Source organism: Dreissena polymorpha, chromosome 12 (genome assembly GCF_020536995.1).
Source record: "Dreissena polymorpha isolate Duluth1 chromosome 12, UMN_Dpol_1.0, whole genome shotgun sequence".
Classification (NCBI taxonomy): domain Eukaryota; kingdom Metazoa; phylum Mollusca; class Bivalvia; order Myida; family Dreissenidae; genus Dreissena; species Dreissena polymorpha.
In genome coordinates, this window is record NC_068366.1 from 25909947 (window position 1) to 25933509 (window position 23563).

The following is a 23563-nucleotide window of genomic DNA, read 5'->3' on the forward strand; positions in this document are numbered from 1 at the left end:
TTGACTGTATGGCTTCACTTCACATTGATCTTATTGTTTACTTTGGACTGTGACTGATCGTAGCAGTATTCCGTCTTTGAACATAGCATATTCCATCGTTGAACATAGCATATTCCATCTTTGAACATAGCATATTCCATCTTTGAACATAGCATATCTATCCCGCCCCCCCCCCTTCCAAAAAAAATGCAGAGGGATATAGAATTGGAGTTGTTTTTTTGTATGATGTAACCTTTCAGGGCTATATCTCAGTTACCATACATGATTTCAACATGTGACTTCATGGTTGTATTGATATCCATTAGGAGAATGGCAATGCTTAAGAACGATAAGCTTACACTGATTTCGTATGATGTTACATTTCATGGGTCCGTCTTATCAAAGATCGTACGACATTGTAAACTTATGATTGAATTTTTAGCTCATCTATTTTTTGAAAAAAAATTATGAGCTATTGTCATCACCTTGGCGTCGGCGTTGGCGTTGGCGTTGGCGTTGGCGTTGGCGTTGGCGTCGGCGTCCGGTTAAGTTTTGCGTTTAGGTCCACTTTTCTCAGAAAGTATCAATGCTATTGCATTCAAACTTGGTACACTTACTTACTATCATGAGGGGACTAGGCAGGCAAAGTTAGATAACTCTGGCGTGCATTTTGACAGAATTATGTGCCCTTTTTGTACTTAAAAAATTGCAAATTTTGGTTAAGTTTTGCGTTTAGTTCCACTTTTCTCAGTAAGTATCAATGCTATTGCATTCAAACTTGGTACACTTACTTACTATCATGAGGGGACTGGGCAGGCAAAGTTAGATAACTCTGGCATGCATTTTGACAGAATTATGTGCCCTTTTTATACTTAGAAAATTGACAATTTTGGTTAAGTTTTGTGTTTAGGTCCATTTTATTCCTTAAGCATCAAAGCTATTGCTTTCATACTTGCAACACTTACTAACTATCATAAGGGGACTGTGCAGGCAAAGTAATGTAACTCTGACTGGCATTTTGACAGAATTATGTGCCCTTTTTATACTTAGAAAATTGAAAATTTGATTAAGTTTTGTGTTTAGGTCCACTTTATTCCTACAGTATCAAAGCTATTGCTTTCATACTTGCAAGATTTATGAACTATCATAAGGGGACGGTGCAGGCAAAGTTATGTAACTCTGACTGGCATTTGGACGGAATTATGGGCCCTTTATACTTAGAAAATTGAAAATTTGGTTAAGATTTATGTTTTGGTCACTTTACCCCTAAAGTATCATAGATATTGCTTTCATACTTGGAACACTCACAAACTATCATAAGGGTACAGTAAAAGGACAAGTTGCATAACTCTGGTTGTCATTGTTACGGAATTATGGCCCTTTTTTGACTTAGTAACTTTTAATATATGGTTAAATTTTGTGTTTCGATCCACTCGAAGTATCAAGGCTATTGCTTTCAAACTTCAAATACTTACATGCTATCATGAGGTTACTGTACCTGGCAACTTGAATTTTACTTTGACCTTTGAATGACCTTGACTCTCAAGGTCAAATTATTAAATTTTGCTAAAATTGCCATAACTTCTTTATTTATGATTAGATTTGATTGATACTTTGATGAAACTACTCTTACCTGACATACCACAATAGACTTCACCCAAACCATCCCCCGTGCCCTCCCCCCCCTCCCCCCCCCCTCCCCCCCCCCCCCTAATTTTTTTTTTTTTTTTTTTTTTTTATAAGATCATCTCACAAATGACCACCACACCCTCACACTATACCCCCACCCCACCCCCCCCACCCCCCCCCCCAAATTTTTTTTTTGATTTTTTTTTTTTTTTTTTTTTTTTTTTTTTAAGATCATCTCACAAATTATCACCACACCCTCACACTATACCCCCCCCCCCCGATTTTTTTTTTTTTTTTTTTTTTTTTCGCTTTTTTGGAAGATAATGTAATAAATGTCCACAACCCCACACTATACACCCCTCTTCACTCCACTCCTCCCTCCTTTGTGATTGAAAATGAGAGTCCCTTCACCTTTAAAAAGAAAATAGATGAGCGGTCTGCACCCGCAAGGCGGTGCTCTTGTTTTAATTTTAAAATAAAAGTGATTATGATCTGTATGTTATATATTAGATATTTGACAGCTTATTTAGAAATGAATGGAAATGTACAACAAAAGTAATATTTTATTCAAATATATTTGACGGTAAGGTATATATGGCGCTTCAAAAATTGCATCGTAAGGTGAGAATGTCGTACTATGTTTGATAAGACGGGCCCCAGGGCTTTTTCGCAGATAAGATACAAGATTTCCAAATGAAACTTTATGGATGTAAAGATATCTATGAGGAGTATTGCCTTGCATAAAAATAGTTACCCTATACTTCATTTTGTTTTATTATATTGTACATCAGTTGATTTGCTCCTATCCATAAACAAAGATTAATTGGGCATGGGATATCAATTCAGCGAATTTGCTTGTTAATATGTTAAATTCTCCATCCATATTTATTTTAACTGTTTTTTATAGTATTGATCCTGAACAAAAGGACCAGCTGGTGGAAGTGATAGAGAAACTCCTGGCAGACAAGACAACAGTAAGTGAATATTTTTACTTATAAGTATAGTTTGGCCTTAAATGTGCGGACTGCAGAGGCTTATCTGGGATGACACTTAACCCACAGGCATTAAGCCCAGTTTTCTCATAACTCTGCTCATGTATCACAACACATCAGTTGTTTTCCTCCATATAGTTGGTTGCTGGCAGTGCAATTCAAGCATTCGAGGAGTTGTGCCCGGAGCGTATCGACCTGATACACAAGAACTACCGCAAACTGTGCAACCTTCTCGTGGATGTGGAGGAATGGGGTCAGGTCGTCATCATCAACATGCTCACCCGATACGCACGCACGCAGTTCCTCAACCCTAACACTGGGGTATGTGATTTTAATGTTCCAGATTTGTCTCGGAGACCCTCTCAGATACTCACCTGATTTATGGTGTGTGAGTCTACCCGCATGACTTCCTTTTTTTTCTTGTCCATTGATATAAGAAAGTTACAAGGCAGAGGCATTGTGTTTCACTCACACAGTTTTTCATGCTTCTCCACTACCCCTACTACGACCGTTCTCATCAATAGTGGCTAATATGAGTTTGAGAATGTCAGGGGTTTTAACCTTTTTATGTTGAAGTCTTGGACGACACTTAATGCGCATGCCTAAAGCCCACTTTTTTGAGTGCGACTCATTTCAATGGCAATCAGTTAATAAAGACAATGTTGCTATTGTCTCCATGCTTCTATTTTTCGTTGCTGTTTGTATCTTTTTATTGGAATGGTTAAAAGGTATTTAATAGTAGAAGTAATAACAGCGCCCTCACACTACTTTGGGGGAAGGGGTCCGCAGCCCTTAGGAGGGGGAATTTTCGCTGCGTTTCTTTTTTTAGGGGGAATTTTTCCCCCCAAAAGGGGAAAAAAGTATACTTTTCAGGTGGGGGACTGCCGCCGAAATTCGGCAGCAGATTTGATAGATTGAGGGCCCTGAATAATTAATACTCATTTTGTTTTAGCAATACTTTGACTTCAAATATAACACCCTTATAGAACATGTCCGTAAGTAAACTTAATTCTGTTAATTGCATTCCCTTGACATGCTATTGAATTGGTATGTGCTGTGTTTATACGGCTATGAACTGATTGCATTTTCCAATAAAATTGTCTCGCAATTTCTCAGGATCCTGCTGGGGACACTGAGAAGCCCTTTTATGAGTCAGAGAAGTCGGAGGAAGAAGACCAGGAGGATAAGGAGGAGACGGGGGCTGGGGACGGGAAGCAGAAACACAAGCCTTACATCATGGACGCGGACCATCGACTGATTCTGCGCCAGTGTAAACCTCTCCTAAACAGCAGAAACGCTGCAGTGAGTGTGCTGACCATGCTTTTGTCTCCTTAAATTGTTAAAATGAAATACAATATGATAATTGATATTGAGTCTGCGCCAGTGTAAACCTCTCCTAGACAGCAAAACTTAAGAATTCAGAATTATAATTATGTAAGCGTCTTTGTGTGCTTAAATTTATCTATCGAGTTTAAGAAAGGTTTACATGGCTAGGCTTGCCCCTATGTATATTTAAATGCATGATAAAGCATACTTGGCATTAAAAGCACACATTAATGTGAAACAAAGAGTTTGCATCTATAAAATCATTTAGCTGTCAGATATAAACTGTTAACGCTTTTGTCTCCTAATTGTTAAATTGAAATTGTTGAATCTGTCTGTGATAATTCATAGTATATTAAGTACATAACTGTGGATGTCGTTCTTTGACCAGGTAACTAACTTTTTGAACACATTTTTCCTAGTTTTAATTTACGTAAACTTTGTTCCTTCAAATGTGGTGACCAAGTTTCATAAAGATTGTTGTATCATTGGTAATTGTTGATGACAATAATGACTATGGACAACAAAAAACTACAATTGCCCACCATAAGCATTGCATGGGGTGATCTAATGATAACAAATCATACTTCAAATTTCAGAATCCTGGAAATAACTGTACATTTGCAATACCTCATCTCCATAGAAAATAATCCGAGACAACACTTGGCCACGCGTATTTGAGTTGTAAAATGTTAAATTCTGTATTCTTCATATAAAACTAGTAACCTCCCACTGTTATGTACCTATCATTTCTCACATTGATAGATAAGTGTAAACGATCTAATGTAGAGGCCGCTGTGGTGTAGTGGATATGGTGTCTGCCTAGCGATTGGGAGGTCACGGGTTACTGTGGTGTAGTGGATATGGTGTCTGCCTAGCGATTGGGAGGTCACGGGTTACTGTGGTGTAGTGGATATGGTGTCTGCCTAGCGATTGGGAGGTCACGGGTTCGAATCTTGACACTGGAAGCGTTCTTTAAATCTCCCACAAAGACACCAAGTACTGGTTCTAGTCCCAGGAAATGAACTCAAGAGCGTTTCAAATGAGCCTTAGGCTTTTGATGCAATTGAGCAAGATTAAATAGGTTATATATAACTAAGTGTAAATAATAACACATTGACAGTTAAATTCTTAATGTAAGATGTTGTATTTATTTTTGGTAAGAGAGTGAATATTGATGCAAACCTATGAATTGACTATATTGGAACTGATAAGGTATTTACTGTGTGATTTGGATATCTTTTAATTTGTATGAAGTCTTAAATATATTTACTGTGAAAATCTGGCTTCTTTACAGTACAGGTCTTCTAAAGTAAATTTAAATAAATTCACATTTTCTGGGGACATCAAATAGCAAAAGAAATCAAACAATTGTTGCATTGTCTCCGACATCAACCCACAAGGACATTATCGTGCACATTGCTCAGATGGTTGACAACATCACTGCTCCCAATAAAAGACTCATCCCATCCTGCTTCAGGTTGTGATGGCTGTGGCCCAGCTGTACCACCACTGTGCCCCACGCTCTGAAGTGATTGTGGTGGCCAAATCTCTCATCAGATTGCTGAGATCATCTCCGTAAGTTTACCTTCGTGCTGATTTGTTCTCCAGTTTCTTATTTATTTGAATCCCTTGAACTTTATCTCTTTGATGTGATTGTCCCCAAAAGTTTAACTGGTGGAGTAGATCTTGTTGTTTAGTTTATCCATGTGATGAAATCTTTCCAGTAAGTGAATCAGATGACTTAGATCTCTTAGTCAGTTTATTTATTTGATGTCTTCACCATAAGTTTATGCAGTTTCTGAGATCTTCCCCATATGTTTTTTCAGTTGATGACATCTTCTTTTTAAGTTTAATCAATTAATGAACAATTTTTGTTTAAGTTTATGTAGTTGATGAGATCTACCCTGTTATTTAATTGAGTTGATATGTATATCCTTGAAAGGTTATACAGTTTCTGAAATCTTCTGTGTAAGTTTATTCGATTTGTTAGATCTGAACCATTACTTTATCCACTTCGCTTCATGAGATCTTCCTTATAAGTTGCTTCCCCATAAGTTTACTGTGTAAGTTTGTTCAATTTCTCAGACCTGAATCATTAGTTTATCCACTTCGCTTCATGAGATCTTCCTTATAAGTTGCTTCCCCATAAGTTTACTGTGTAAGTTTGTTCAATTTCTCAGATCTGAATCATTAGTTTATCCACTTCGCTTCATGAGATCTTCCTTATAAGTTGCTTCCCCATAAGTTTACTGTGTAAGTTTGTTCAATTTCTCAGATCTGAATCATAAGTTTATCCACTTCGCTTCATGAGATCTTCCTTGTAAGTTTATTTAGTTTCTGACATCTTACCCATAAGTTTTATCAAGATGTTGTAAGGTTAAACAATTTATTAGATATTCCCTGTAAGTGTATCCAAATTATGAACGTTTTGCTTTTAGTTTATGCGTTTGCCTCTGTATGTCCAACATTTTCTTAACTGTAATTTCATCCTGTTAATTTTTATTATCCTATTATTGATAACACTCCTATAAGTTTGTGGTTTTTTTCTAGAGGATAGAAAACAGAAACACCGCCAAGTTTATCCTAAAGAGTAATTTCATCAATATTAACATGATTATAGGATTTAAACTGTAAATTTCTCTGTTTTTTTGTAAAGAATACTCAGTTTTGTATCCAAAAATTAATTTACAAAATATTTTTCACTCATTTCTGATAGATTTTGCCTAAACAGGCTTTATTAAAGTTTTTTCGTACAACTAGACTACATAGTCATTATTTTATTCAACAAAACAATTGTATGTAGAGAAGTTCAGTATGTGGTGCCAGGTTTTTTTTTTACTAAGAAAGTGACGCCGATAGTCGGCGTCTTCCCCTACCAGAATGTTTTCCCCACAAAATTCAATTTCCCCTCCAATAATATCATTTTTCACCAAAACATCTTTAGTAGCATTTATTTCAGCTTTAAATTGATTATTGTTAATTTTCATTGCTTAATTATCCATCGCAATACTAGCTCATTTGCGTTGGTCGCGAAAACACGTTAAAATAGAAATAAGCGTTTACGGAGTTGGATTAGAATGTGTAGTTTGCGGTTCCTGTTAATTTTTGCAAAGTCATGCAGAACATTTTTGCACTTTATTTCTGTAAATGTTGATAGAAGATTCCTCAAACTAAACATGCTTACATCTGAGTCGTTAAGTGCATGCTATATAACGTAATGGATAAAGGGAAGTCACTCTTAATGTCATTAGTGTTTGTTAACGTTTTTTTTAATGATTTTGACAGAAAACTTTGTGTTGTAATTGGGAAAAATTTCATCTAGATTTGATTGGGAATGGGGCCTATTTTTTTTTTTGCTTTTTTCCAGAGGCGCCGACAGTGGTGAAAAAAAACCTGAAATCAGAGAAGATGAGTTATAGACATTGATTAAAACAGTTTTTATTTTTTACCCAAATGTCTCTTTCGCAATCTTTTTTCCCCTTTCTACTAGCCTTCAGCGTCTTCCCCTTTGTCTAAAAAAAACCCTGGGTGCCAACCAACATCGCGACAGTATCCATCAAGCAGCGGGGCATGTTTTTCTTACAGTTTTATGTTATAAATATTAGCATGAAAATTGGATAAAAACTCTATATTCCTCTGTTGTTTTTTCAGAGAAGTTCAGTACGTAGTTCTAAGCAACATCGCGACGATGTCAATCAAGCAGCGGGGCATGTTTGAGCAATTCCTCAAGAGTTTCTACGTTCGCTCCAACGATCCAACCCACGTGAAGCTACTAAAGCTGGAGATCCTGACCAGCCTCGCCACCGAGACAAACATCTCCACCATCCTCAGGGAGCTTCAGGTGAGACTATAGCTTGTGTCTTGTTCTGAGAAAACTGGGCATAATGCATGTGAGTAAATTGTCGTCCCAGATTAGCCTGTGCAGTCCGCACGGGCTAATCAGGGACGACACTTTCCGCTTCAACATGATTTTCTGTAAGGAGCGACTTCCTTTAAACTTAAAATACCATAAAAGCCGAAAGTGTCGTCCCTGATTAGCCTGTGCGGACTGCACAGGCTAATCTGGGACGACACTTTACGCACATGCATTAAGCCCAATTTTATCAGAACATGACACATTTTATCACTAAGATATGAGCCTCGCTCCATGAACAGTGAGTTTAATGCATAATGCGTAAATGTGGTCCCAGATTAGCCTGTGCAATCTTCTTTGGGACTACACTTTCTGCTGATGGCTTTTCGTCAAGAACTTTTTTCCTTTTAACAAAAAAATACAATTAAAGCGGAAAGTGTTGTCCCTAGTTAGCCTGTGCAGGCTGCACAGCCTAATCTGGGACAACACTTTACGCACATGCGTGAAAGTCCCTTTTCTACGTGAGCTCCATCAACCCAACCCACGTAAACCTATTGAAGCTGGAGATACTGACCAGCCTCGCAACCGAGACTTACGTCCCCACCATTGTCAGGGAGCTCCAGGTGAAATTACAATGTGAAGTAGGGGACACAATCCTGAGCAGATCATAATTTATATATAGCATATTTTTAGAATTTGATTAATGACAGGAACTCTCCAGTAAGTATTTACATCCAAATTTACGAAAAAAACAGGTTAATAGATAACTTTTATTATGCCCCCGGTAGGGTGGCATATAGCAGTTGAACTGTCCGTCAGTATGTCAGTCTGTCCGTCCGAAAAAAACTTGGCCATAACTTTTGCAATATTGAAGATAGCAACTTGATATTTGGTGTGCATGTGTATCTCATGAAGCTGCACATTTTGAGTGGTGGAAGTTCAAGGTCAAGGTCATCCTTCAAGGTCAAACAAATTTTTATTTCAAAGCGGCGCAGAAGGGCCATTGTGTTTCTGACGAACACATCTCTTGTTTTCCTCCAAATGCTCAGCCTTCCATGATAGATCTCAATTACGGCAAGTTTGAAAGTCCAGGAGCTTCCATACTTGTTTATTTGGAAGTCCTGCAACGCTGACCTGCAGAATTATGCCGCTAATTATACAAAGTAAATTAAGGAAATTCAGGTTACATCCAACATCTTATATCTCTAGCTGACATGCAGATCTAGTATGGGGTTATATTTGGGGCCAGTGGATTCAAGGTCAATGTATCTTAAACAATCATAAAAGTTTACGCTCAATAACTGCAGTAAGGGTGGAGATATTGTACTGAAATCATTTGTGTAGGATCGTTACAGGCTGATCAAAGTTGGGACTGCATTTCAGATCAGTTGTGGCAAGGTCACTTACTAAAGTAAGAGATAAAGTTTCTGCTTGATAACTTAAGTTTGGATGGAGGTTTTGTGCTTTAATTATAGTTGTGGGTAGCTTACATGCTTTACATGCTTTGCATTTATTTTGGGCAACTTGTGTCCAGTTCTTAAAAAATGATAATTGGTTTCTGCTCAATTCTTTAAACTTGGATGGAGGTATTGTGATGTTATTGTGTGCGCTGGTGGCTTTGATGCAGACCTTGCTTTTGAAGTTAATTAAATTCAATTAAAGCAATTGGTAAAAAGTTGAAAATCTGGTGTCTTTGCATGGTGGTATTTATTGTTTTCATTTATCAGTTCAGCTTGACTATGTACATCATACTATCAAAGTGAAAGAATAGTATAGAGCCATGTGTTTGGACAGCCCTTATTCTTATTACTTTAATCTTCCAGACGTATGTGACAAGCCCAGACAAGGAGTTTGCAGCGGCCACTATACAAGCCATTGGTCGCTGTGCCAGCAACATTGCAGAGGTCACAGATACCTGCCTGAATGGTCTTGTCCTGCTCATGTCTAACAGAGACGGTATGCGTTCCATGTGCTGATGAGCGTCTGTCTCTTAGAAGAGCCCTGATTGAAAGCTCAAGGGTATCCTGTATAAATAATGAAATGTTGAAATATGACAGGAACTTTCTTTTTATACCGAGGTCTTTCTTTTTATACCGAGAGGCAGATAAATATCTTGTTTTTTTTTTTTTTTTGTTAAATTGAACATGACTTGCCTACTTAAGAGAAACATAAATTCCCTTCCTTCTTTTGTGAATCATGTGCCTACTTTGAAGCATAATTAAACCACTGAAATAATAATGTGAAGGGGTTTGTGTTCGTTTGCAGGTTATAAGCAAACAGTAAGATAATTATTAAACAAATGTGTCAAATTTTACAGTTTTTTATGCTCCCCAAAAATTTTTGGGGGGAACATATAGTCGATGCTTCGTCTGTCCGTGTGTCCTTCCGTCCGTGCACAATTTTTGTCTGGGCTATTTCTCAGCAACTAATGACCGGAATTCAATGAAACTTTATGGGAAGCTTCACTACCAGGAGATGTGCATATAATCAGCGGGTTCTGGTCGGATGATTTTTCACAGAGTTATGGCCCTTTGAAATTTTCCATTAACTGTACATATAGTGCAATTCTTGTCCTCCCAACTACTGACTGGAATTCAATGAAGCTTTATGGGAAGCTTAACTACCTTGAGGAGATGCGCATGTTATTTGTGGGTTCTGGTTAGATGATTTATTAAGAGAGTTAAGGCCCTTTGAAATTTTTAAGTTGCTAAACCATCCATCATATTATTTTGTACAAAGTTATGCCCCTCAAGAGATTTCCTTTTATTGTCCCCTACCGGTTTCACTGGAGGGGACTTATGGTTTTCGCTCTGTGTGTCCGTCGGTCCGTCAGTCTGTCACACTTTTCTGGATCCTACGATAACTTTAAAAGTTCTTCATATTTTGTTTCATGAAACTTGAAACATGGACAGATGGCAATATGGAGATTATGCACGTCATTTCATTTTGTTTCTACGTCAATAATTTTGGTTGCTATGGCAACAAATAGACTAGAAATACTGCTGAAAATGGTGGATCCTGTACACTTTTCTGGATCTTGCGATAACTTTAAAAGTTCTTAATATTTTTTCACGAAACTTGCAACATGGATCAGTGCCTTCCCCAGGAATTTGTTCAGGCGCCCCGGGGGTGGGTTCGGGAGGGGTGTCCCCTCCCGACGTTGATTTTTTTTTTAATTTAACGTGTCAATTCACGTTCTGTGGTGCGTTATAACTCAAAGAAAAACAGCGTCAAAAGACGTCATTTGGTGCACTATGACTCTTCAAAAAAATCCCCCAGTCATTTAAAAATATTTTTTTTTATTGTTTAATTGTTTTAAAACTTTTCCGCACAAATAGTAAAATCCCGACTCGAACGATTCCCCAATCCATCCGTTTCAACCCGACTCTATTACTGTATACTTACTATTTTTCAAGTTTCTATTTATTACCCGATAATCCCGTTTATTCCGTTTTTATCAATCTCTTTCTGGTAAATATTTACGATAAAAGCTTTCAGTTATTTCTTTAACACAAACCTTGCCATTTTTTAAGTGACTATTTATAGATTTGATGAAATATTGCCTCTGAATATGCGTCAATCCCCTGACCTGTTGTGTGCTTGTTAAAACGCTCAATACACGTCATTTGTATGCAATAGACGCGACGTTGTACATGCTGCATAATTTTCGCGCTCTTTTTAATTGAGAAAAAGATTCGACACAAAATAAATTTGCACTGCTTATTTGAAGCAAAAATATTTAACGTTGCGGTAACATTTACATTCGGAAGTGTGTTTCGGATTAAAAACGCGTTAACATCGACTTACGGTAATGGGTTTCGGGTTACAAATTTAATTATTCCCATTTGAGATTTCAACAAATATTAACCGTTGCGTAATAAATTCAACGATAATTTGTTTACACACTTTACGAGTCGAATAAATGTTTTGACGGAATTATGCATGAAATTCACGTTGTCCACGAGGATCACGGCCGGTTGCCATCATCAGTCTTCTAACTATCGATTATCGGACGAAACATTTACAAGTGTGCGTAATTAATTCAACGAAAATTTGTTAAAGCGCATTACGTGTCGAATAAATGTCAAAAAAACGAGGTGAATCAGTTCTATAAATGGACATGTTGAAATATACATGTTCTGGAATTAAATAAATTGTTATCACATAATTGTAACCGCTATAATAATTAATTGTTTACCACTTGCAATTAATTTCTCGTATTAATTATGAGTCATAGGTAACACTTGTTTACAGTAAAAAGGTGTGATGATGATGCCCGAAACCGTCTTTAATGTTGTGCACTGTACTAATTACCGGTTTTATATTACTCAAATGGTACAACTATTTGCTAATCAAGCTGCGATAAACTCTTATTTCATGCCCGACGTCAATCAAAAATAATGGTCGATAGTTAACCCCGCCCCCATAAGCATTCGCGTAACCGATTGGACGATGAACTTCACAGTTTGACGACTGGAAAGTTACCAGATACATCCTTGTCAGCATTTAAATGACCGTGTAATGTTAGAATAATCGATACGCGCGTCATGCTATTCTCTTATCAGTGGATTATCCATTACCCCATGTGGTGTTTATAGCGATTACTTGTGAAAGTAGGTACCGAGTGCTCTTTTAAAACAGGGAATATTGATACACTGATAGGGAAACCTTGATTTTTTTGGACAATCTCCACTTTCTTTTACTGAAGAATACACTGATCGGAAAATTTCAAGCGCCCCGGGGACTCTGATTTCGAAATTCAAGCGCCCCGGCAAGGGGCGCTTAAATGGCCTGGGGAAGGCACTGATGGATAGATGGCAATATGGACATTATGCATGTCATTTCATTTTGTTCCTACGTCAAAAACTGTGGTTGCTATGGCAACCAAAAAAAATCAAAACAAAATCTGAAAATGTTGGAATTTCTGACAATGGTGGAGCCGGTAGGGGACCATATTGCTTGACAATAGCCTTGTCTGCATATATAGTGCAATATTGTGACAAAAAAAACCTTTGGGGAGTATCACCTGTCTCCGACGGTGTCTTGTTATATACTGGGGGATATATTGTTTTTGCCCTGTCTGTTTGTTGGTTTGTTTGTGTCAAAATTTAACATTTGCCATAACTTTTGCAATATTGAAGATAGCAACTTGATATTTGGCATGCATGTGTATCACATGGAGCTGCACATTTTGAGTGGTGAAAGGTCAAGGTCAATGTCATCCTTCAAGGTCAAAGGTCAAATATATGGGGGGGACATAGTGTTTCACAAACACATCTTGTTTAAATATACAGTACATGTATCTGTACCTACGTTGTTCACTCATATGCTACATCCATTTCTATGTAAATTGTTTATGTTGTATGTTTCAGAGAGTGTGGTAGCAGAAAGTGTTGTTGTCATCAAGAAGTTACTACAAATGCAGGTTGGTTCTCTGTTCTATTTTATATTCTTTTCGTTGTTAAAAAAAATCAGTGATAAATAAATGTTCGTAAATAATATAACAAAAGAATATCCACTCATTACTTTTTTGTAAAATTGGTTTATAGAGCCCTTTTTTGCTATTTCCAAATATCAAAATGATTTTCAGGACAAAAATAAACAAAAGCGTGTTCTTTTTACTGCTTTTACAGATTTTCAAATTTATTTGGGCAAATATATTCAAAACAGGTAAGTAAAACATTAATTATATCATTTAATATTATCCATCGCCAAAGGAGGAGGGAGATATAATTTGCATTGTCCGTCTGTACGCAGACTGCACAGGCTACTCTGGGATGGCTTTTTGCACACATGCATACAGCCCAGTTTACGCCAAATGAAACTCAATTAACAAAGCAATTTATACAATTGTTTGATTTTTTCCAGACATCAACCCACAAAGACATCATCGTGCACATGGCCCGTATGGTCGACAACATCACTGTTCCCATGGCGCGGGCCAGCATTCTCTGGTTGATAGGCGAGTATAGCGACCGCGTGCCCAAAATAGCCCCTGATGTGCTGAGAAAGATGGCCAAGACCTTCATACAAGAGGTAAGGATAAAGCATGTGTGGTTGAGTTTGCATAGAGAAATAGGAATCTACTAATCAACTTAGTACAGTTACAACAATGTTAACATTATTTGATTATTTAGTTCACCTGTATTGTTTATCAAAATGTTAATTATATAAAAAAGAAAGCATATTAAGAGTTATGAAGTAACAAATTTGTGTGATTATTGGAAATCATAGCAATTAAAGTAATAATATAGCCAATGGCATTAATTTAGTTGTAAGCTTTCGTAAATAATTGTCATTTATAATAAGGTTAGATGGTTTTTACATAAAGAAAAAGTGGCGACAACTAATTTGTTATGAAAATTGATTAAATAATTTTGAGTGTAGCAGAGCTTTTATGGGCATGTTAACCAAACATGTAATAAAACCAAAGAAGACAGACAGTGTAATTGTGATTTAATAAGGTGGTAGTGAATATTGTGTGCCTAGCAACAAAACGGTGGTAGTGAATATTGTGTGCCTAGCAACAAAAAGGTGGTAGTGAATATGGTGTGCCTAGCAACAAAAAGGTGGTAGTGAATATGGTGTGCCTAGCAACAAAAAGGTGGTAGTGAATATGGTGTGCCTAGCAACAAAAAGGTCACAGGTTCGATCCCACTTCAAGGCTTGTGGGAGCGTTCTTTAAATCTCCCCCAAAGACACCAAGAACTGGTTCTACTCAGGAACCTGACTTGAGATTGTTTCAATAAACCTTAGGCTTTCTCTGCAATTGAGCTAAAATTAAAAGGATTCAATTAAACCTTTCCCATTCAGAAGCCAAGTGACAATGGCTATGTGCAAACAGCATAAAATCAAAACAGCCTGCAAGTCACTCGCAGTCTGTTCAGGTTTTATGCTGTTTGCTGCTCATCAGTTTCTCAGAGTTTGAAATGAGGCCTTTAAAACTTAAATCTAGTAAGAAAGGTCTTTAATTAAATTTAACGTTCTAAGGGACTACAAATGCGTCAAAATACATATCTAAGAGGTAAAGGAACTATTTATGATTGACCTGGATTGCAGGAGGACATAGTAAAGCTGCAGATTCTCAATCTCGGTGCCAAACTGGTCATAACCAACAGCAAGCAGACCAAGCTTCTATGTCAGTACGTGTTCAACCTCGCCAAGTACGATCAGAACTACGACATTCGTGACCGCTCACGGTTCCTCCGCCAGCTAGTGTTGCCTTCAGGGGAGAAAGGGATCCTGGCCAAGCATGCCAAGAAGATTTTCCTCGCAACTAAGCCTGCGCCAGTTCTGGAGTCGAAGTTTAAAGGTCAGTTTGGTGGTATGACGGAAAAGTTATTTAATTTGCTTTATTATTTTTCCGAAATGCCTTTTCCATAACAGCTGGTTGCAAATATTTAACCAGGTTTACTGAAGGAAAAAACTGGTTATTAGATTGGCGAATGTCGGCGGGCGGAATAAGCTTGTCTGGGCCATAACTTTATCGTTCATTGTGAGATTTTAAAATCATTTGGCATATTTGTTCACCATCATTAGAAGGTGTGTCACGCGAAAGAATGACGTCACTGTCTCCAAGGTCATGGTCACACTTTGAGTTCAAAGGTCAAAAATGGGCATTAATTAGCTTGTCCGGGCCATAACTATGTCATTCATTGTGAGATTTTAAAATCATTTGGCACATTTGTTCACCATCATGGGACGGTGTGTCACACGAAAGAATTATGTCAATATCTCCAAGGTCAGGGTCGCCACAACTAAAAATAGATTTATTTTGAAACAAAGGGGGTTAATTATAAACAATCAGTTCAGTTTGAGTTGTCTCCCTTTATCAGACTTTTTTCACATTGAAAACCAGCTTTTGTGACAATATTGTCCCTTGTTGAGTAAAATATTTGTGTTTGGATTTTCTTGTTTCATCCAATAAAAATTGTATATAATGACCAGTACCACATTTATTTCCTGGTCATAACCAGCACCAGTCTTCTACCCTGCAGACATTATTATCATAGCAATTTTGTGTGCATTGTGCCTCTATTTTCATCTCGCTACCCTGTCCCACTGTCATAATTTTCTACATTATGCCTCTGTTTTATGATCATTATAAGCAACAGTGAATGACCTGCATTCATTCTAATCTTAGCTATTTTCTGCAAGATGCCCCTGTTTTCAGATCATGACCAATACCAGCTTGGATCCCTGTCTCACATCTCTGTTTTCAGACCGCGATCAGTACCAGCTCGGTACCCTTTCTCACATGATCAATAGCAGAGCAACCGGGTACCAGCAGCTCCCTGAATGGCCAGAAGTGGCCCCTGACCCAGCAGTGAGGAATGTCGAGGTGGTCATGCCCTGGACCGAGAAGACGCCGCTGACAAAGAAAGGCAAACCAAAGAAGGAGAAGGCGTTCTATTCGAGCTCTGAGACCTCCGGCGCAGATGGTAAGTGAAAACATAACATCTCTTTTTTTACCATATGTTCAAAACAGATGGGATTATATTTCCAATGTACATTCCATGTATGTGTCTGAGATTTTTATGTCGCAGGCTACACACGAAATACATGATTGTTATTGAGAGAATGCGTAAGGGTTTAACATGTTTGTGATATTCTCAGTTTTGACTTAAACCCTTATTTGTGTGTCAACCTTTGCTACTGAAGACTCATACAATAAGCCTTCAACATGTATTACCATGAATATTCAGCTTGTCTTTTGGTCTTTTTGACGTGTTCTACCAAGTAATGACAATCTAAAAATACAAGAAATGTTTAGCAATAGTTTACAAATCTGCATCATATCCATGCATTTTTTAATGGTTTTTTGAAAACTATAAGTCAATGTTTTATGCAAAAAATGGCACTCAGTTGTGTAGGAGTAAACTATTTCATTATTTAAAATCTAACTGGATGTAACAGAGAGTTCAGAAGAAGACGCTTATGACAGGAAGTAAAAGTTTCATATATGAAATGTCAGTCTTTTGTGTCTAAGAATAAATTTGTCTATAATATAAAATCTTACTTGAGTAACAGAGAGTTCAGACGAAGACAGTGATGATGAGGAAGACTCAGGTGATGATTCAGATGAGGATAAGACAGGGAGTGAATCAGAGAGCGACTCGGACAGTGAGGATACGGAAGAAGATTCTTCTGATGACGTCACAGATTCCTCTGAAGACAGTGATGACAAGGTAAAGGGAGATAAAAAACTAAGTAGTGGCTGCAATCGATAATGATGACCAGTCTAATTGCACCTACACGTCAGAGTTATTGCCATTTGTTCAACCCTTGACCCCTTAAATACGTATTTTGACGCATTTGTAGTCTCTTAGAAAGTTATATTTAATTCAAGACCTTTCTTAGTAGATTCAAGTTTTAAAGGCTTCATTTCCAACCCATAGATACTGATGAGCAGCAAACAGCATAAAATCTGAACAGACTGCAAGTTACTCGTAGGCTGTTCTGGTTTTATGCTGTTTGCATATAGCCATTTTCACTTTGCGTTTAAGTGGGAAAGGGTTACCCAAAAATGCAAAATTTTCCATTTCGGATCTCTTATCTTATTCATATTCCACTGAATCTTCACCAAACCTCACATTATACGGGGTAAATTGTTTTAGAGGGGCTTAAATGCAGGGGTGTCAATTATCCGGATATCCGGATTTTAGCCGTCCAGAGTCGATTTTGAGGTCATTGTAAATCTGATTATTTTGTGCTTCTATTTATTTCTATCATTTATTCAGTCAACTCATCAGTGTCATTTTTTCAGTCAACTTATCAGTGTCATCTTTTCAGTCAACTTATCAGTGTCATTTTTTGCTCAGCTGTTTTTGGAGAAAACCCGAGGTATTGTGATTGCCAGCTCGTCGTCCGCCGTCTGCGTCGTGCTAAAACCTTTACATTGGCTCTAAAATCAAAGTGCTTCCACCTACAACTTTGAAACTTCATATGTAGATGCACCTTGATGAGTTCTACACGTCACACCCATTTTGGGGTCACTAGGTCAAAGGTCATTGTCACTGTGACCTCCCGTTATGCGGTGCTCTTGTTTCAGTAAACTTATCAATATCATCTTTTCAGTCAACTCATCAGTGTCATCTTTTCAGTCAACCAATTATTGTAATCTTTTCAGTCAAATCATCAGTGTCATCTTTTCAGTAAGCTTATCAATGTCATCTTTTCAGTCGACTCATCAGTGTCATCTTTTCCGTCTACTCATAATTGTCATCTTTTCAGTCAACTCATCAGTGTCATCTTTTCAGTCAACTCATCAGTGTCATCTTTTCAGTCAACTCATCAGTGTCATCTTTTCAGTCAACTCATTAGTGTCATCTTTTCAGTCAACTCATCAGTGTCATCTTTTCAGTCAACTCATCAGTATCATCTTTAAAGTCAATTCATCAGTTTCATCTTTTCAGTCAACTCATAAGTGTCATCTTTTCAGTCATCTCATCCATGTCATCTTTTCAGTTAACTCATAATTATCATATTTTCAGTCAACTCATAAGTGTCATCTTTTCAGTCAATGCATCAGTTTCATCTTTTCAGTCAACTGATCAGTATCATCTTTAAAGTCAACTCATAAGTGTCATCTTTTCAGTTAAATGATCAGTGTCATCTTTTCAGTCAACTCATAATTGTAATCTTATCAGTCAACTCATCAGTGTCATCTTTCCAGTCAACTCATATGTGTTTTCTTTTCAGTCAACTATCAGTGTCATCTTTTAAGTCAACTATCAGTATCATCTTTTCAGTCAACTCATACATGTCATCTTTTCAGTCAACTATCAGTGTCATCTTTTAAGTCAACTATCAGTATTATCTTTTCAGTCAGCTCATTAATGTCATCTTTTCAGTCAACTTATCAGTATCATCTTTTCAGTCAACTCCACAGAAAAAGCCCACTCAGAAAGTGGCAGTGACGAGGCCTGCTGTGAAAAGTAACAGCGTCACTGAGGATTCAGATGATGAAAGCTCTGAGGAGTCGACCTCTGAAAGTGAACCAGAAGTCAAGAAAAAACCCAAACAGGTTGGTTATTATCATAGGGGTGTAATTTTTCCTCCTTTCAGCTGATTTCCTCTCTTTCAATGTCAAAGTTATGTTAAAAGTAATTATTAAGTGTGCAGGATCTATATACAAATGAAGAGTTAAGTTGAACCCTTTAAAGAGGGGGAGGGGTAGTGTATTTTCCTTCCCTGAGGTGGTTCATAAATCACGCCCCTGAATTAAATGCAGTGTGTTTTTTGCAGATTGGGAATGAGGCTGGGTTGCTTTGGATTGCAAAAATTGGTTTGTTTTTACTGAAGTTGGGAAATATGTGTTGTTGTCCCCTACCGGTTTCACTGGAGGGGACTTATGGTTTGCGCTCTGTCTGTCAGTCTGTCTGTCTGTCTGTGCATCACACTTTTCTGGATCCTGCGATAATTTTAAAAGTTCTTCATATTTTTTCATGAAACTTGAAACATTGATAGATGGCAATATGGACATTATGCACATCATTTCATTTTGTTCCTACGTTTAACATTCTGATTGCTATGGCAACAAATAAAAAAATAAAAAATAAATAAATTCTGACAATTGTGGAATTTCTGTCATTGGTGGAGCTGGTAGGGGACATATATTGCTTGGCAAAAGTCTTGTTGTTTTTGTGATAACAAATACTGATCACCATTTGTGCTTTGTGTTTGTTAAGTACATTTTGTTAAGAATAGTCTAGTTAATCTTTCACAGTTTTATTGTATGCTTTGATAGTATTTATCTTTTTCTTAGAGAGCAGCATTTTAACCCCATACTTGTACTGTTTTGCAGGCATAGGCTTCCCGGTATTTCAGACAAATTATGCTTGTTACTTGTTTTTGCAGGAGCCCTTGAAGAAGGCCCAACAGAAGTCGCCACCTAGTAAACCTCAGGATCTTGACCTGCTACTGGACTTGGGAGATGGTGAGAAAACAAGAACTGATGAAACAAAATGACAAAGCCTGTCAAGCAAAAAGATGCTCTCATCCTCTAAAACAAAATGGTGCTCTCCTCCTCTCAAGCAAAAGATGCTCTCATCCTCTAAACAAAGAAGATGCTTTAATCTTCTTTAACAAAATATGATTTCATCCTATCAAGCAAAAAGATGCTCTAATCCTCTAACACAAAAAGATTCCCACATCCTCTAATACAAAAAGATGCTCTCATAATCTCAAGTAAAAAGATGCTATCATCCTCTAATACAAAAAGATGCTCTCATCATCTCAAGTAAAAAGATGCTCTCATCCTCTAATACAAAAAGATGCTCTCATCCTCTAAAACAAAAAGATGCTCTCATCATCTAAATTGAAAAGATGCTCTCATCATCTCAAGCAGAACGATGCTCTCATCCTCTGATGCAAAAAACGCCCTCTAATCCTTATGTGTTTTGTGCCTTTTGTGAGACAGCAGTTGGTTTTCTTATCGAGTTAACATGGTGGCAAACCATTTGAGTACCTCAGCGATCAAGACCAAGTAAAACATCTAGTCGAACATCTATCCTGTAGTATTTTTATAAGAACTCAAAAAAATATTCATAAACATTATCATTTTAATTGTAAAGCATTGAAATTATTCTCTTGGTATGACTAATATTAAAGAAAGGAAAACTTTGTATTTAAAATTTATTTTTTCTTAAATCAAACAATGTGCAAATGAATATAATAATGGTTGTAGCAGATAAGCCTTATTGTTAATGGAGTCATTGAGGAATACACCTGGACTTCATGATGGGCACTTACTGCTATTTTAGTTACTATCTGTATTGTTAAAAGGGTCTATTGTCCAAATACTGTGTTTTTTTTATACAATAACGAAAGTTAAAAAAATAAAACAATTACTGTGTAAAATCTTAACAAGTATTGCAGTTGTTGTAATACAACTGTTTTTTTTAAATATTGTTACTTTAATGTAATCATGAATAAAGGTCATGGCAGGTTATTATTGGAGAGCCATCGACATGTTTGTAATCTCATGCCATAATATGTGTGGCATTATGAGAAAACTGAGCTTAGTGCATGAGTGTAATGAGCAGTACGCATAGGCTTTGAGGGACAACACTTTCTGCTTTTATGTTATTTTTTGTTTAAAGGAAGTGTTTTCTTAGCAAAGAAATCCAGTCAAGGCCAAGTTTCGTTCTAGATAAGGCTGTGCTGACTGCGCAGGCTAATCTGGAGCAACACTTTATGCTCATGCACTGAGCTCAATTTTTAAAAGAGCAAGGCTCGTATACAAAGTCAAGACTGCCATGCTTTACTGCTGATTCTGCTGACTGCTTTCTAATCATATCTCCTTACGGTCTCATGTATTTTCAGTGCCACCACCGATGACCTCGAGTGCAATGCCAGGGTCAGGGGCTGGTGACCTTTTGACCCCAATGAGTGCCCTAAGTCTTGACCAGACGTCCAAGCCTAAGGCAGCAACACCTTCAGCGCAAATGGTGAGTTCGATTATGTGATTTGATAGCCTAATATTATTTGAAGTTTATATTTAATTTCTGGAGAACTTCTTGTGATTTGCTTATGCGATAAAAGGTGCTGTCAACACACTGGTTATGTATGTCAAGGTTAAAATGGTAAAAAAAAGACAAATAAGTAAAAATGTAAACCCCCAAAATTGTCTTTGATATACTTTTTTCTTAACTTTGGCACACTGAAAGCCTTGGCTTCCTTGCCTCTGATTTTGGAATTATTTTCACACATTTTTAGTGTAATTTTTGTGCAACCTCTTTGTACATAAAAATTTTCACAACTTATCAGAATATATGTCACTTAAGCATTTACTTCATAGAAATTCATCAGATTTTTTTTTAGATAAAAGTTGTTTGTAAAGCCTTTTAATTGCTTAGATTGCTTTTCTATTATATAATCAAAAAAAATATTGATGTAATCAATTGATAAATAAACAGCTACGAAAGCTTTTTACAGTGCTTTAAGCGTAAACAAATCTTAGTTTATCTTCAAATCTTAGTTTATCTTTCCTTTTTCTAGTTCACACCACAAGTCCAGGGAAAGACGTATGAGTTATTGAATAAATTGTCAGGCGATGGCCTGGGCATCACATACAAATTCACCCGAACAATATCCATATTCACTCCAAAAATGGTCTCTATTGAGCTCACGTTCACTAACAGCAGTGAAAGTATAGTGTCCAATATCAGGATAGGACAGAAGGTGAGTACATGAGTACTTAGAGTTGGTATATGGATAAAGCAGACACTTAGGGTTACTGCAATTCGTGAATAGTGGAGAACTTAGACTTGGTATTCAGATTAAAAATACACTAATGGATTAGAAGCTACATGTATATTTACTCCCTTCAAAAAGAAAATTCCTTAAAACTCCTTTTGCTTGATTGCATTGAAAGCCTAAGGCTGATTTAGACACTCGCAAGTTTGTTTCCATAGTAGAACCAGTACTTGGTGTTTTTTTTTTTGGGGGGGGGGGGGAGATTATAAGTACACTTCCATACATACATGTAGCTTACTTAGGCTGAAGTGTTTTAGGCACTACTTTTAAGGATAGTGTTTTAAGTATGAATATTGAAGTTTGTAACTTTCTCTTCAGAAAATCCAACCTGATATGGAGGTACAAGACTTCCCTGAAATTGGTAAGGATTTTGAATTTGCTGGCTTCAATTTTGATTTTAAGGATTTTAAGCACAGTGCTTTCAGCAATTATACTGGGTTGTGATTATGTTCAGTTACTTTTCAGCCCTGTAGGAATGGACGGTGTTCTGTAAATTTTACTATTTTACACGGCTTACTGTTTGTAAAAATTTACTGAGTAAAAAATTACAAGTTTAATCTTAACCTTTTCCCCCTCGGAAGAAAATTGAAAATGGCTATATGCAAACAGCATAAAACATGAACAGTCTGCGAGTAATTTGCAGGCTGTTCAGGCTTTATGATGTTTGCTGCTCTTTGTTACTTTAGGTATGAAATGAAATCTCTACAGTTTGAATCTTGTAAGATTGGTCTCAAATTAAATAAGATTTTTCTAAGGGACTTTTCTTAATTCTTTAAAGTGCGTATTTGAGTGATAAAGGGTCAACCAAATCAGGCAATGAAATCTTGTGAACAAAATCAGGCAATGAAATCTTGTGAACAAAATCAGGCAATGAAATCTTGTGAACAAAATCAGGCAATGAAATCTTGTGAACAAAATCAGGCAATGGAATCTTGTCAACAAAATCAGGCAATGAAATCTTGTGAACAAAATCAGGCAAAGAAATCTTGTCAACAAAATCAGGCAATGAAATCTTTTCAACAAAATTAGGCAATGAAATCTTGTCAGTAAAATCAGGCAATGAAATCTTGTCAACAAAATCAGGCAATGAAATCTTGTCAGTAAAATCAGGCAATAAAATCTTGCCAACAAAATCAGGCAATAGAATCTTTTCAACAAAATCAGGCAATGATATCTTGTCAACAAAATCAGGCATTGAGATCCTTTCTTATCTTCCAAGGTGTGCCATAGCCAGGGACTAACTTATGAAATATACAGTCACATTGCATGTATAAAATTCCTGGTGCAGTCTTAAAGAAAGCCTATTGAATCTCATCTTTCCGTACAGCTGCCTTAGCCACCAAGAATTCCACATCAGTGCTGATGGGTGTGAACTTTAACGATACAACCCAGCCAGCGACCTTCGAGGTTGTCACCGAGGAGAAGAAATACAATGTCAAGATCACGGCACCTGTGGGGGAGATCTTGCAGCCATACAACATGCATGAGAAGGAGTTCATTAAAGAGCAGGGTGAGAATGGGGGGG

At 37.1% G+C, this 23563-nt stretch overlaps 1 protein-coding gene across 1 annotated transcript in view; it reads left to right on the plus strand.

The window, feature by feature from the left end:
- Nucleotides 1–23563, plus strand: part of LOC127853317 (AP-3 complex subunit beta-2-like) — a 37085-nt gene that overhangs the window by 7902 nt on the left and 5620 nt on the right. The window contains exons 6-22 of the mRNA XM_052387732.1: nucleotides 2516–2582; nucleotides 2739–2921; nucleotides 3717–3902; nucleotides 5404–5501; nucleotides 7578–7767; nucleotides 9603–9735; nucleotides 13152–13204; nucleotides 13648–13815; nucleotides 14839–15091; nucleotides 16002–16220; nucleotides 16810–16967; nucleotides 18659–18805; nucleotides 19639–19717; nucleotides 21106–21230; nucleotides 21781–21963; nucleotides 22357–22399; nucleotides 23366–23548. Of these exons, the coding sequence (XP_052243692.1) occupies nucleotides 2516–2582; nucleotides 2739–2921; nucleotides 3717–3902; nucleotides 5404–5501; nucleotides 7578–7767; nucleotides 9603–9735; nucleotides 13152–13204; nucleotides 13648–13815; nucleotides 14839–15091; nucleotides 16002–16220; nucleotides 16810–16967; nucleotides 18659–18805; nucleotides 19639–19717; nucleotides 21106–21230; nucleotides 21781–21963; nucleotides 22357–22399; nucleotides 23366–23548 (2468 nt within the window). The remainder of the gene's footprint in view (nucleotides 1–2515; nucleotides 2583–2738; nucleotides 2922–3716; nucleotides 3903–5403; nucleotides 5502–7577; nucleotides 7768–9602; nucleotides 9736–13151; nucleotides 13205–13647; nucleotides 13816–14838; nucleotides 15092–16001; nucleotides 16221–16809; nucleotides 16968–18658; nucleotides 18806–19638; nucleotides 19718–21105; nucleotides 21231–21780; nucleotides 21964–22356; nucleotides 22400–23365; nucleotides 23549–23563) is intronic.